Raw genomic sequence first — 14,578 nt, 5'->3', positions numbered from 1 at the left:
GCCGGCACCTCTGGAGTGCGGGTCTCCAATCCCCCGGCGATCGGTCGCTTTCCTGCGTGCTGGGAGAAGTTGCCTCGGCACAGTTTTCGGGGCCCGCCGGAGCGGTGGGTCTCGTGTTCCGTGACTTAGTTCGGCCCGCGCTGGCCTGCAACTGTGAGAGGCCTGGGGAGGGTTTGTTGCATTGGGAGCTGTCATTGAGCTGTAGTGATTCATCCGGGAGGAAAAAAAAAAAAAAGAGAAAACAGCTCACTTTTTTTGGAATGATCTACAAAACCTAACCTTTTGTTCTAGTATAATAACTGCCCTTGCTCGAGCCTCCTTGCTAAATCAAGGAGAAAGTGTGGTATTGGAGAGGCTGTTAAACTTTTTGTGCCCTTGAAAAATTAAATTGTACCTTGGGTCAATGGTTATAGTATAAGCAAGAAAAACATTTTTGGTGTAAGAAATATTTTGCCATGTTGCCAGAAACAAGGGCTGTTCTGCCTTCTTTTTCTTTTTTTTTTGTTTTGGTCCTGGAGGTTGAACCCAGGGCCTCAAGCATATAACAGCACACTTTCTGCCATTGACTTACACCTTCTGGCCCCCGAAAATAGTATTTTTATCGTATCAGCCATTACAGAAATGTACATACAGGCACACAGACTGTAAAGTAACATTAAACTCAGAAGCACAAGCTTACAGGACAATACATACAGATGGCTTGAAGCGGGCAGCGCTGGGATGAAACCTGGGAGCTGTCTTACCATTGAGCTATATCTACACATTCAGCCTTTTCTTATTTTGAGATAGAGTTGTATGGGCTGACCCTGAACTTTCTTTCAGGCCTGCCTCAGCCTCCCAGGCGCTGGGGTTACAGGCTGCGCCACCACACCCAATCTCCTTGCCCTTTTTGAAAAATCCATATTTATGGCAGAGGTCAAGGCCAGCCTGGGCTACACAGTTAGACCCTGTCTCAAAAATAAATAAAAACTGTATGTATGGTCTCTTCTTGTTTAGCTGGGATTTAGCTGTGGTCAGGCTGGCTCTAATCTCTTGGGCTGTGATCATCCTGCCTCAGCCTCTTGAATAACTGGGAACATAGGCCCATACCTCTGCACCTGACTTGTTTGCAGTTTCAACTCTAATGTTACATTACAGTGTCAGGAAATACTAAAATTTTTATTTTTTATTTATTTATTTTTTTGTGTGTGTGTGTGTGTGGTCTTTTTGAGGCAGGGTCTAGGCCTTGAGCTCACTATGTAGCCCAGGCTGGCCTCGAATGCAAAACAATTCTCCTGCCTCAGCCTCCCAAGCCCTGGGATTACAGGTGTGCGCCACCATGCCCAGCAAGAGACTTTTGTTTTGGTTTTGAGACATGGTCTCACTATATAGTGCAGGCTGGCCTTGAACTCATGGCAGTCCTCCTGCCTCAGAGAATCGTTAGGAGTTTGAGACCAGCCTGGGCTACAAAGTGAGCTCAAGGCCAGCCTGAACTGCATAGCAAGATCCTGACTCAAAAAGACAAAAAAAAAAAGATCGTGAATATTCAAAATTAGTGATTTTAGCCTAGTGTGGCAGCAATTGCCTGTAATCCTAGCATTAAGGAGGCTGAGGTGGGAAGAACACTGAGTTTGAGGCCAGCCTGGGCTGCATAGTGAGTTAAAGGGCAGGCTGAACTGCATAGTAAGATCCTGTCTCAAAAAATCAAAACTGTAGGCCTGGTGTGGTGCATACCTATAATCCCAGCACTCAGGAGGCTGAGGCAGAAGGATGGCTGCAAGTTGGGAGTCCAGCCTGGGCAGCAAAGTGAGTTCAAGGCTGGCCTGAACTGCGTAGTGAAACCCTGTCTCAGAAAGATACACACACACACACCAAAAAAACTCTGCTGAAAATAAATGATAAAATTGTAAACAAAGAAACACCATACAGACCTTTCAATTTCCACAGTAATATAACTTTTACATTTGATCTAATACATCATACAACTGTGTAACTTCTTTTTTTGACTGTGCTGGGAATGGAACCTAGGGCATGTTAAGCAAGTGGTTTACCACTGAGCTTATCCCCCAGTCCCTGTTTAACACATTCAGCAAAACAGTACTGTTGTGTGCACTGTGATTTTATCTTCTGTTCCACTTGATCTTTTAAAATGCTAGTCTAGGGACTGGGAGGCATAGTGTAGTGGTACAATGCATACTTCGCCTGTGTGAGGCCCTGGGTTCCATCCCCATTACAAAAAACAATAAAACCACAGAATTAATTTTTCTCTTCCACTGTGAGTCAGTGCTTGGTTTGAAAAATGCTTTTCTTTCTAAGCCAGGTGTGATGGTGCACACCTGTAATCAGAGCACTCTGGGAGACTGAGTTGGGGAGGACTGCATACAAATTCAAGCACAGCCTGGTCAATTCAGCAAGACGGTGTCTCAGAAAGAAAATAGATAGGAATGTAGCTCAGACCCACTGTGTTCCCCCCCACCAAAAAAAAAAAGGTAATTACTCTAGGATAGGCAAGAACTTCAAAAAGTTATTCCTCAGCTGTCTCTTCATCCCAGTTGAGTTTGGTAACTTTTTGCCTTCTGGCTTCCATACTGGCCTCTTAAAATTTTCATTCTGCTGGGGATAGTGGTTGCATGCCTGTGTTCTGTGCTCAGGAGGCTGAGGCAGGAGGATCACCATGAGTTTGAGGCCAGCCTAGTCTACATAGTAAGTTCAAGGCCAGCCTGAACTAATAGGATCACAACTAACTAGGGCTGGGGATATAGCTCAGCGGCATAGCACCTGCTTGGTAAGTGCAAGGTCCTGTGTTCAATTCCCAGTGCCAAAAAAAAAAAAAAATCACTCAGTAAGTATTTTTTTAAATCAACAAATTTTTAAAAATTTTCATCTTGGCTTATTAAGTTTTGGCAGTTTCTGTCTGTCCTTATCATCGTCACCCCCCACACACACACACTGTGAATTGAATCCAAGGATACTTACTGTTAAACTACATCACCAGCCCTTTTTAAAATTTTGTCACAGGGCATAGGCTGACCTTCAACTTGCATCAACCTCCCAGGTAGTGGTGTACCAGCTTCACCCTTGCTTAAGATCTCCGGTTGGTGGAAGTTCCTGGTTGGTATGCCTCAGAGTTCCACAATCAATTTCACAGACTTTGTTCTTCTACTGAAACACTGGATCATGAGTGGATGTTGAATAGGAAGAATGATGTAGTAACTTGGATGATGTAGCTTAATCCCACAGATTGTGTTTGCAGGAGCTGGGACGTAGCTCAGTAGAAGAGCACTTGTTTAGCGTTTGCAGGGTCATATATTGGATCCCAGCACCAACAAAGAGTGAGTTAACGTATTGAAGTGAGTTGTGGCTCTGCATGATGGCACATGCCTGTAATCCCAGCACTCAGGAGGCTCAGGAGGCAGGAGGATCCCTGGGAGTGCAAGACCAGCCTGGGCTACAAAGTGAGCTGAAGGCCAGCCTGAACTGGATAGCAAGAACTTGTCTCAAAAAGACAAAAAAAAGTGAGTTGTGGAGGTATAGGGCTGTGGGGCATCTGACCTGGTGGAACTAAAGTTTAGACTTATGGGCTAAGGCTGCCTTTTCTTCCCACCCCATGCCCCACTCACACAGTGCTGGGGTGAACCCAGGGCCTTGGCACTAAGCTATATCCTCAGCCTTTTTTATTTTTTATTTTGAAGAAGGGTCTTGCTCAGTTTGCCCAGGTTATGCTGGAGCTTGATATCCTCCTGCCTCAGCTTCCCAGAGTATTAGGATTACAGATGTGCGTTACCACTCGTGGTTCCCCTTTTTTTCTTCCTTCCTTCCTTCCTTCCTTCCTTCTTTCCTTCCTTCCTTCCTTCGTTCTTTTTGAGACAGGGTCTCGCCATCCAGTTCAGGCTGGCCTTGAGCTCACTTTGTAGCACAGGCTGGCCTTGAGCTTGCAGTGATTCTCCTGCCTCAGCCTCCCAAGTGCCGGGATTACGGGTGTGTGCCACCACACCTGGCTCCCCTTTATTTTTTGAAACTCTTTTGATGTGTGCCATCTTTTTGCATTGTGTTTAAGAGGATAGGAAATTAAACTACAATCTTTTTTTTTTTTTTCACAATCATGTTTCTTTGTCCTTTTCCATCATCTTTGTGATACAGTAGTGTTAAAGTTTTGGGTGGGCTAGTTCTACCCGTTGAGGATCAGAGCATAAATTTACCACATTAGTACAGTACACCAAAACATGGAAAATGGTCTTTGATAGAAGATGGGAAATCAGCTCAAAGTGGAGAAGTGGCAGAAGTTCTTAGCAGACCACACAAAAGCTAATGAAGAGCAAAAAGATGACCTTCTTACTCCTGTTTTTATTATTTTTGCTGTGCTGAGGATTAAACCCAGGGCCTCCACACTGAGCTTCATCCCCAGTCTTTTTTTTTAATTTTTTGTTTAGAAATAGAGTTTCCCAGGTAGAATAAACCTGTGGTCCTTCTTTGTCCACCTCCCTCGGTGCTGGGATTACAGGTATGTGCCATCGCATGTGGCTTCCTACTTTTTATTATTGGCTCTCAAAGATGTAGAAAATGTTAAGAATTAACCTACGATTTCTCTCTCACTTTGTAGTACTGGGGATTGAACCCAAGGTTTCACACATGCTAGGCAGGTGCACTACCACTGAGCTGTACCCACAGCTCCAGTTTCTCACTTACAATCCATAAAGTAGTCTGTTTGTTGATAGTTGTGGAAAAGAACAAGCATCATTTGAAAATTTGAGGACAAACTGGATGTGATGGCACATGCCTGTAATTCTGGCACTTAGGAGGCTTAGGCAGAAGGATCAGTGCAAGTTCAAGGTCGGCCTGGAATACATAGTGAGACCTGTCTCAAAAAAAAAAAACAACAACTTGGGGACAAAGTAAGCATGTTATGGAGAGAAACTATAAGGCTGCTTTTCTCCTCAGGTGAATGAGCTAAAGGAGAAGGGCAATAAGGCCCTGAGCGCCGGTAATATTGACGATGCCTTACAGTGCTACTCTGAAGCAATTAAGCTGGACCCCCACAACCATGTGCTCTATAGTAATCGTTCCGCGGCCTATGCCAAGAAAGGAGACTACCAGAAGGCTTATGAGGATGGCTGCAAAACTGTTGACCTGAAGCCCGACTGGGGCAAGGTACGCTTGGGGAGGTCAGGTTCTTTGGATTTACCCAAGAAATGCCTCGTGGCAGGGCCTCCTGACTTGCCCAGTCTCTATCCCAGTAGGTTGATTGTTACCGACCCACCTCTCCTTGAAAGTAATGACTTTTTTTTTTTTTTTTTTGGGTACCGGGAATCGAACTCAGGACTTTGCACTTGTCAGGCAGGCACTTGTGCTGCTGAGCTATATCCCTGGCCCATTGGTGACATTTTTCATCAGATCTGTTACTGTTAGTTGTGATATGGGCTTTTTTGTACTGGCAAAATGAAAATGCTAAGCTATGTGCATGACAGCACATGGCTGTAACCTCAGTGCTTTGGAGGCTGAGGCAGGAAGATCATAAGTTCAGAGCTACAGCAGCACAGCGCCTGCTTGGCAAGCGCAACGTTGTGAGTTCGATTCCTGGTACAAGGGGAAAATAACCCCAAAATAAATAAATAAATAAAAATAAATAAATGAGTTCAGAGCTAACTTAGGCTGCATAGTGAGACCTTTTCTTTTTTTCTTTTTTTCTTTTTCTTTTTTTGGTTTTTCTCCGGTACCAGGAACCGAACTCACGACCTTGCGCTTGCCAGGCAGGCGCTTTGCCGCTGAGCTAAATCCCCAGCCCCGAGACCTTTTCTTAAAAAATCAGAAAAATTAAAATTTGGAAAAGTGCTGCTACAGTGATAAGCCTTGCTTTTTAGATGAGTCAGGATAGGAAAGGAGTGTTCTTTTGCATGTGTCAGGATTCATCCTTGGGGTTGTGGCCTCCCTGTTTTCTCCTCAGCCTTCATGTGAATATCCATTTGGTCCATAATATGTAAAATAGGGGTTTTTTTTGTACATCTGCATTACCTGTACGTGCCCTTTATTTTGTATCCTTATTTGTGGGTTTAAGGGCTATTCGAGAAAAGCAGCAGCTCTTGAGTTCTTAAACCGATACGAAGAAGCCAAGCGAACGTATGAGGAGGGTTTAAAACATGAAGCAAGTAACCCACAACTCAAAGAGGGTTTACAGAATATGGAGGCCCGGTTGGCAGGTAGGCACCACACAACTCTTTGTTATTTTCCCAGTGGGATTGATTTTGAGCCATCACCCCACCCAGCCCCAATCAGGTAGGGTATAAGGGCACCAGAACACAAGTGAATGGTGATACACTTTGATTTATTTGGACAGAGAGGAAATTCATGAACCCTTTCAACATGCCTAACCTGTATCAGAAGCTGGAGAATGATCCCAGGACAAGGACGCTGCTCAGTGACCCTACCTACCGGGAGTTGATTGAGCAACTACGAAACAAGCCGTCCGACCTGGGCACGTAAGTAGAGGCAGCAAGTTGAGTCTAAAATGCAGGAAGCCCTGCAGCAGAGAGTTCCCTGCCCAGGCCACAGGGTTTGTGCCTTCGTGTTCTCCACTGAGTGGTAGGGATTTAAGGGTCAGGCGAGCAGATACTGCAGTCATCTGCAGTGTTGTAGTCTGCACAGCCCCCCCCCCCACTGGGCTCCTAGAACTTTTATTTTAGGTGGTACTGGGAGTGGAACGCAGGTCCTTGTGCAGAGCCCGCTTTGTGGAGGTGTGCTGTGAGCCTTGGGCTGGGGGTTGTCACTGAGCCCTTTCGTCCTCGAGGTCAGATAGTCAGGTATACCTGCGATGACTCATTCTTCTGCATATCTGCCTGCCTCGGTAGTGCTTCTGATCTCTGAGGCTTCATGTAACCTTTGGAAGGGTTGAACATTCTGCTATAACCTTGAATAATGTACAGTGTAGCCATCAACAGACAGGTGAGGCTACACTGGTAAGAGTAAATGGGGGCTTATGATCAGCTGTAGCAAGGTAATTTTCTCCCTTTAAAAAATGAAAACTAGGAAACTACAAGACCCTCGGATCATGACGACACTCAGTGTTCTGCTTGGGGTTGACCTGGGCAGCATGGACGAGGAGGAAGAGGCTGCAACTCCTCCTCCTCCTCCTCCTCCCAAAAAGGAGACCAAGCCAGAGCCCATGGAAGAGGATCTTCCAGAGAATAAGAAGCAGGTAACGTTTTTCTTTTTCCTGTTCTGTTTGTAAAAAACTGGGTGAACTAGAACATGTATGTTGAGTGGGAACATGTGTGGACCTCTGACAGCTGTGGTTATTTTTAAATGCTTAGTGTGTGCTGAGGTTTACTTGAGTCCTGCAGTGTGAGTGCTACCTAGGCAACATAGCAGGACTGCATTTCAAAAAAACAAAGTTCTATAAAAACATGTTAGGAAATCAAAAAAAGAAACACTATTTCTTAGTCAAAATATTTTAAAACATCTTGGTAGCCCCTCCATAGTCACCACAGCTGCTGCAGAGCTGTCAGCATGAGAGCTAGGCGGGGCAAGGTAGTAAGTCACAAGTGATGCGTGTCACTGCTGTGATCCAGAAGAGCAGATCCTTTGGCTTCTGTTCTGCCTCCTGGCTGGATGTGGCATGTGGTTGAAAGTTGTCCACTTAGCAACCCTGTCTTCCAAAGCAGGAGGCATGTGCCTAAGTGATTTCATTTCTCTTGTAAACGGGGAGAGCAGATTGTTGCCAAATTTAGTACCTTTAAATGGGTGAGTGTTGGTTGTTCAGGGTGTCTCAGCTGGAAAAGGGCCCTCGGTGTGGGCGGTAGTGAGCTGTGCTGAAGACTCCTGCTGCCGCTCTGCCCTTTCTCCTATCTCTTACCACCTCATCTGCTGGCCTCCAAACTAAGACTCCAGAACAGCCACCTGACAAAAAGTGAGTTTTTGGCCACTACTCAGTAAAACCTGACTCAAAATTGTAGTCCTCACCCGTTGCCTTGAGTTGAAGGGGATTTCTTCTTCTTTAAAGAAACCCTCTAACTTTCCTGATAAAAAACCAAGGTAAAAAAGGAAGAGTTTCATAGGTAGGTAAAAAAGGAAGAGTTTCATAGTATACTGGTAGGCCAGGGATATAGCTTAGTGGTATAAGCACCTGCCTGGCAAGCTCAAGGTCCTGAGTTCAATTCCTGGTGCCACAGGAAAAAGGAAGAAAAAAAAAAAAAGAATCATAGTATGCTGGTAGATCAGGAGGCCCTTGGTGTGAAGAACTTGTTTCTCTGCGCATGTTAAATTTGACCTGTTTCAGTACCTTGGGCAAATCACACACTCTTGCTCTCTTTGCTATCTGGGTTAGATTTGCTTATGATTTGCTTCTTTCAAACCCCACCTAGGCACTGAAAGAAAAAGAGTTGGGGAATGATGCCTACAAGAAGAAAGATTTTGACACGGCGCTGAAGCATTACGACAGAGCCAAGGAACTGGACCCTACCAACATGACTTACATTACCAATCAAGCAGGTAAGGCCAGGAACCAGGGGTGGCAGACTGGTTACGCGTTGTTAAGGTACAGAGTGAGCACTGACTATTTTTTTAACCATCCTGCCTGGCAGCGGTATACTTTGAAAAGGGCGACTATAATAAATGCCGAGAGCTTTGTGAGAAGGCCATCGAAGTGGGGAGAGAGAACCGAGAAGACTATCGACAGATTGCCAAGTACGCCTGACCTCGGGGAGTTTGGGGAGGGGTGTTGCTGGCCACTAGAGCCAAGACAAAGGGTGTTAAGAGGGTGGCATGCTCAGGCAGTGGTTTGGACCTTGTTTCTAGTTGCATGTATATCTTCTCTAGGCTCTGTCCTCAGCAAATAAATTCTCTTTTCTTTATAAGAGCTTATGCTCGAATTGGCAATTCTTACTTCAAAGAGGAAAAGTACAAGGATGCCATCCATTTCTACAACAAATCTTTGGCAGAGCACAGAACTCCAGATGTACTGAAGAAATGCCAGCAGGTGGGTCAGATAAGGATAAGAAGAGCTGTGTTTGCAGGTCTGGGGATGAAACCCAGGGCTTCATTCATGTGAGGCAAATAAATGCTCTACCCTAGTTTAGTCCCGCCGCGATGCATGTACGTGATGAGCAAGTGAGTAATAAGTAAGTGCTGGGGGCTATAGTTCATTGCAGAGGCACTGGGTTCAATTCCTAGTTTTGCAGAGAAAGTTTGTTTAAATAGTGGCTTTGGCCATCTTACATGATTTCGGCTCTCAGTTCATGATGACATCATATAGGAAATAACCTGGTGCTTCTGTGTCTTTTGGAGCTGGGGGTAATACTGGGGATTGAACCCAGGTCCTCAAGCATGCTAGGAAAACTACCATTAAGCTGTGTCCCAGCCTTGTTGTTTGTATTGAGACAGGGTCTCCCTGTGTAGTTCAGGCTATGTTCGAACTCAGGGCGATCCTCCTGTCTTAGCTTCCTGAGTCCTGGGATTACAGATGTGTGCCACCAGCGCCCGGCCCCCAGCTCTAATGTTGAAGCCCTGTACAGTGGTAACATACCTGAAGTCCCAACTGCTCAGGTTGTTAGGACAGTCACTTGTGCCCAGGAGTTCAAGATCAGCCTGGGCAACATAGCAAGACCCCATCTCCACAAACAAAAATTTTAAAATGAGTTAGAAAATTAACAGTGCTGTTAAGACATGCATCATTTTTGTGTAGGGCATGCTTTCGAACCATAGGTAATACTACTGTTCATTCTGTTACACTGGTTACCTTGCTAAGGAGACACGTAAAACTGTGTGTCAGTGGTATTGAACCCAGAGCCCCAAGCCTGCTAAGCTACATGTTCTGTAACACTGAGTTACTTCTCCACCACAGGAACGTAAAATTCCTGAAACAAAAGTAAAACCTTGCCAGAAGAACTCTTGAAAAGTATCTCTAATTAGCCCATTGTTTAAATGTTCGTGGGAATTTACATTACTATTCCAAGAATCTTTGTCTTAGGCGGAGAAAATCCTGAAGGAGCAAGAGCGGCTGGCCTACATCAACCCTGACCTGGCTTTGGAGGAAAAGAACAAGGGCAATGAGTGTTTTCAGAAAGGTACCCATCTCCCCTGTTGGCCCTCTGTGGACACTAGTATGTGGATGGATGGCTTCCTGCACCTGGCTACTACAGGTACATGTGGTCTGGAGGAAAAGATGGCTTTTTGCCTTTCCAAAAGTAGTGTTTGTTTTCCTTATCCAGGAGACTACCCCCAGGCCATGAAGCACTATACAGAAGCCATTAAACGGAACCCACGGGATGCCAAACTTTACAGCAATCGAGCTGCCTGCTATACCAAGCTCCTGGAGTTCCAGCTGGCGCTCAAGGTGAGGAGCTCAGGAAGGTGGCACCTCTGTGACTTTAAACTCTGAGGACAAGGACAGGGGTGTTATTTCCCCTTTTGTATTTTCACTTGAAGGTTGGTAGTCTTTCCTTGATTCCAGATTACATTCACAGAGGAACTGCTTGTGTATGTAAAATATAGGGCCTGTGCACACCTGGCCTTCCCCTTGGGGTTAGAGGTTGAGCGTACTTGGGAAAGTGGGTGCTTGCCACCTTCACTGAGGACTATTTCTTTTCTTCCCCATTTGTCTTTGGGGTTTGTTCGTTTGTTTTTTTGCTAAATGGGATTGAGCCACAGGGTGCTCTACCACTCATCTGTATCCCTGGCACTTTTAAAATTTTTTTATTTTGAGGCTATGTCTTGCCAAGCTGCACAGTTGACTTCAACCTTAGCAGTCCTCCTGCCTCAGCCTTCCAGAAAGCTGCTTTTAAACCATTCTGTGTGTACACTGTGACACTGAGTGTATTCACACCACTGGGAAACAGCTATATAAACTTTTTCACTTTCCTGAACTGAAATGTCCCATGGTGATCACTGTTTCTGTTCTATGAGTCTCACTGCTATAGGTCCTTCAGGCACAGTCATTCCAGTATTTGCCATTTTGGAACTGACTGACCCGACTTTATGTAATATCTTCAGGATTCATGTATGTCCCAGCAGGTGTCAGGGCTTCTTTCTTTAAGCCGAACAATATTCCATTATATACACATGGCGTGTTTTCTTGGTGCATTTGTCTTTCTGTAGACAACGGTTTGTTTCCACCTTTTGGCTCTTGTGAATAATGCTGCTGAGAACTTGAGTATAGAAATATCTGTTAATGTCCCTACTTTTGATTCTTTGGAGATTATGCACAAAAGTAGGATTGCTAGATCAGAAGGCATTTATAGTTTGTTCAACCATATTGTCAGAATGACTATATAGTGCTTACTTTTTTTTTCCTTCATCAGTTTCTTGGGGTTTTTTTTATGTTTAGTTCAATAGTTCAGGTACAGGCAGGTGTGCTGGTCTCAGTCATGCACAGTATGGTCAAGTGTGACTGTGACTCTGGAGATTTAGTCCCCATCGTTCTGAATATTTTGTAGCTCTTTGTGTTGTGTTCAGTGTTGTCTAGCAGACCAGCCTGGACTGGATTGTACTGTGAGAAGGTGGCAAAATCTGATAGATCCAGAAATACTAAGTCCGGGGCCCATGTTGGTGTTTGTCTTTTTGGTTTCCTGAGACACAATCTCCATTTTGATCAGGCTGGCTTTGAACTCACTATGTAGCCCAGCCTGTCCTTGAACTTGCAGCAGTCTTCCTGCCTCAGGCTCCTGCTGAGTGCCAGGGTTACAGCTGTGTGCCACCACAAATTGTATTATTTTTTATTTTCAACCTATTCCAAACAATACACAGCTAAGATCTTTTGTGTCCTCTCTCTGTTCAAAAATTAAATATTAACACATATTGATGCTTTGTTGAAACATTTGTGAAAGAGAATTAGGAGAGGTGCAATGACATGTCTACAGATGGCAGGATCACTTGAGACAAGCCTAGGCAATATAGTGAGAATCTTCCTATCTCAAAACTAATACAGCCAGCTGTGGTGGTTGCACGCCTATAATCTTAGCACTCGGGAGGCTGGGCAAGAGGAGCACCGTGAGTGTGAGGCCAGCCTAGGCTACATGGTGAGTTTAAGGCAAATCTGAACTGCATAGTGAGACCCTGTCTCAAAAAAACAAAGAAACAAAAAGACAGGCTGGCTAGCTAATGTCATCTGCTGTGCGTTTAGCTATTCAGATTTTCCTGTTTGTCCAAATATGTCTGATTTTTTTGTTCTGTTTTTTGTTTTGTCTTTTTGAGACAGGGTTTCACTATTCAGTTCAGGCTGGCCTTAACCACCATACCTGGCTTATGTCTACTTTTTGAACAAGTGTCTGTCAAAAAAAAGCAAGTGTGAAGGCCAGTACATTTCATCTGGCTGTCATGTTCTCTTTCAAAACTAGAAGTGTCACCACCTTTTCTGTGTTTGTCATAATAGCAGCCTTGTGAAGAGTCAGGCTGTCCTATTGCATGGGATGGTGATCTCTGGAGTTGTCTTTCCTGGCGCTGAAACGTGGCTTTCTCACGCTGTTGTCCTGCTTAACCCAGGGCCAGCACTGGCTGGAGCAGCAGAGGCAAAAACTAAAGCCTCGGGCACATCTGAGGGCAGGGTTGAGCAGTTTGGCTGCGTCCTGCTAAGGGAAGTGCCTAATTTTTTTCTGCTGCTGCTTCTTAGGACTGTGAAGAATGCATCCAGCTGGAGCCAACCTTCAGTAAGTGCCTTTCCCTGCCTCTCCCCATCCCCTGTTCTGCCAAAAGATTGAGAGAAGGAAAGCACAGGGCCTTGGCGTGTATCAGCTAGATCAGCAGGCGCCAAGGGAGTCAGGCGGACAGAGCTCGCAGGACTTGGGGAGCTGTTTCTCGGGTGGCACCTCACCTCCTGTTTGTCCGTAGTCAAGGGTTACACGCGGAAAGCCGCTGCACTGGAGGCCATGAAGGACTACACAAAGGCCATGGATGTGTACCAGAAGGCACTGGACCTGGACTCCAGCTGTAAGGTAGGCTCTGCTGGCCTTCATGGGCCACCTTTGCCTGTTTCTCTCTGCAGTCTCTGTCTTGTCCTCCTGGCTCCCTGTCACTGGCTCTGTTGCCAGGAACTTTCTAGAGAAGTGAGCTAGGTAATGTCAACACCCTTCCCCCTTGGAATACAGGAGGCTGCAGATGGCTACCAGCGCTGTATGATGGCTCAGTACAACAGACACGACAACCCAGAGGATGTGAAGCGAAGGGCCATGGCCGACCCTGAGGTGCAGCAGATAATGAGTGACCCGGCCATGCGGCTCATCCTGGAGCAGATGCAGAAGGACCCCCAGGCGCTCAGCGAGTAAGCAAAATTCATGAGATGGCCTTGCAGATAGTTGGCAAGGTGTGATCTACCTAGGAAGGGCTGTGTAGTCTTTCTTAAAACTGGAAAGATAGAGCCAAGTGTAGTAGCATATACCTGTGATCCCAGTACTCTGGGAGGCTGAGTCAGGAGGGTCACAGATTGAAGCCCAAGCTGGGTAATTTAGTGACTTAGCAGGACACTGTATCTAAAAATAATGGGGAGCTGGACGTGGTGGTGCAGATCTGTAATTCAAGCACTTGGGAGGCTGAGGCAGGAGTGCTTTAAGGCCAGCCTGAACTATATGTGAGACCTTGTCTCAAAAAAAAAAAAAAAGTAGAAAGGGGCTGGGGATGTAACTTGCTGCAAAGGCCCCTGGTTGAATCCCCAGTACTGGGGGAGCTATGGGTGGCTTTCACTTTACAGCTTAGGCAGTCAGTTGGGAAGGCCAGTTTTCTGGGGGAAGGTTCTTGACTTGTGGCTTTCCAGGAACACACACAGTAGGCCTGGCGGGTTCTGCACAGCAGACAAGACTTCACCAGGTCTGCTGATCCTCATTCACCAGGCTGCTTCTGTACCCTGACTGTGGCTGCTCAGGGTTTGAGTTGGAGCTTGATTTGAAAGCAAGGACGCCTTCTTTCAGGGCAAGTTTCATTTCAGCTCACTTCACCTTTTCCTCTTCAGACACTTAAAGAACCCTGTAATAGCGCAGAAGATCCAGAAGCTGATGGATGTGGGTCTGATCGCAATTCGGTGATGACTTGCTCATCTCTTCCCTTCGCCCTCGTGTGGAAAGACGCTGGGATGGCGGCGAGCAGCACAGCAGAGGGAGAGGGGAGAAAGAAGAGCTTATCTTTATATTTATACATGCCTACCTGGAAGACACAGACTCATACAGCTGCCGCCACGGGCCTCCCAGCACACGCATGGTCTCCTCACTGCTGCCCTCGAGTTTCGTGTCTCCTTCCCCCATGCCCCGGTCCTGTCTCAGCTGCTCCCCCATAGTTGGTTATTTTTTATTTGGGGCAGTGGGCAATATGGGGAGGGGAGGGTCTTCTTCCCAACCTGGGGTCCCAGCTGTCTTCATATTGTTATTTCCACGTCCCCACCTCCAATAAAACAAGCCAGTTGGACGTGGTTATATGTTACTATGGCCTTTGAGTGATTTCTTTTTTTCGTCCAAAGACTGACCCTTGGGATTCAGTGGACTGGGAGAGGTGTGGAGTGGAAGCTTGCTGGGTTAGGTGTAAATGCCCCATTTCAGGGCCTTGCCAAAGGTGACCACTAGGTGGTGCTGTTACGCAGCAGAAGGGGACCCTCCTGAAAGCACCCCTTCAACAAATGGTGTCAGATCAA

The 14,578-nt window shown here is 46.0% G+C and overlaps 1 protein-coding gene across 1 annotated transcript in view; it reads left to right on the top strand.

Moving 5' to 3' along the window:
• The window catches only part of Stip1 (stress-induced phosphoprotein 1), a 15,032-nt gene extending 662 nt beyond the window's left edge, over positions 1-14,370 (top strand). Inside the window, exons 2-14 of the mRNA XM_005384644.2 lie at positions 4,918-5,127; positions 6,032-6,173; positions 6,311-6,452; positions 7,000-7,168; positions 8,334-8,460; positions 8,553-8,655; positions 8,827-8,947; positions 9,938-10,034; positions 10,179-10,303; positions 12,575-12,611; positions 12,793-12,896; positions 13,050-13,222; positions 13,907-14,370. Of these exons, the coding sequence (XP_005384701.1) occupies positions 4,918-5,127; positions 6,032-6,173; positions 6,311-6,452; positions 7,000-7,168; positions 8,334-8,460; positions 8,553-8,655; positions 8,827-8,947; positions 9,938-10,034; positions 10,179-10,303; positions 12,575-12,611; positions 12,793-12,896; positions 13,050-13,222; positions 13,907-13,979 (1,623 nt within the window). The 3' untranslated portion in view covers positions 13,980-14,370. The remainder of the gene's footprint in view (positions 1-4,917; positions 5,128-6,031; positions 6,174-6,310; positions 6,453-6,999; positions 7,169-8,333; positions 8,461-8,552; positions 8,656-8,826; positions 8,948-9,937; positions 10,035-10,178; positions 10,304-12,574; positions 12,612-12,792; positions 12,897-13,049; positions 13,223-13,906) is intronic.
• Positions 14,371-14,578: the final 208 nt, after the last annotated feature.

The sequence above is a fragment of the Chinchilla lanigera genome, unplaced genomic scaffold (assembly GCF_000276665.1).
Source record: "Chinchilla lanigera isolate Chin_1 unplaced genomic scaffold, ChiLan1.0 scaffold00021, whole genome shotgun sequence".
Classification (NCBI taxonomy): Eukaryota; Metazoa; Chordata; class Mammalia; order Rodentia; family Chinchillidae; genus Chinchilla; species Chinchilla lanigera.
Note: the sequence above shows the minus strand (reverse complement) of the source record. Positions and strands in the feature narration are given on the sequence as shown.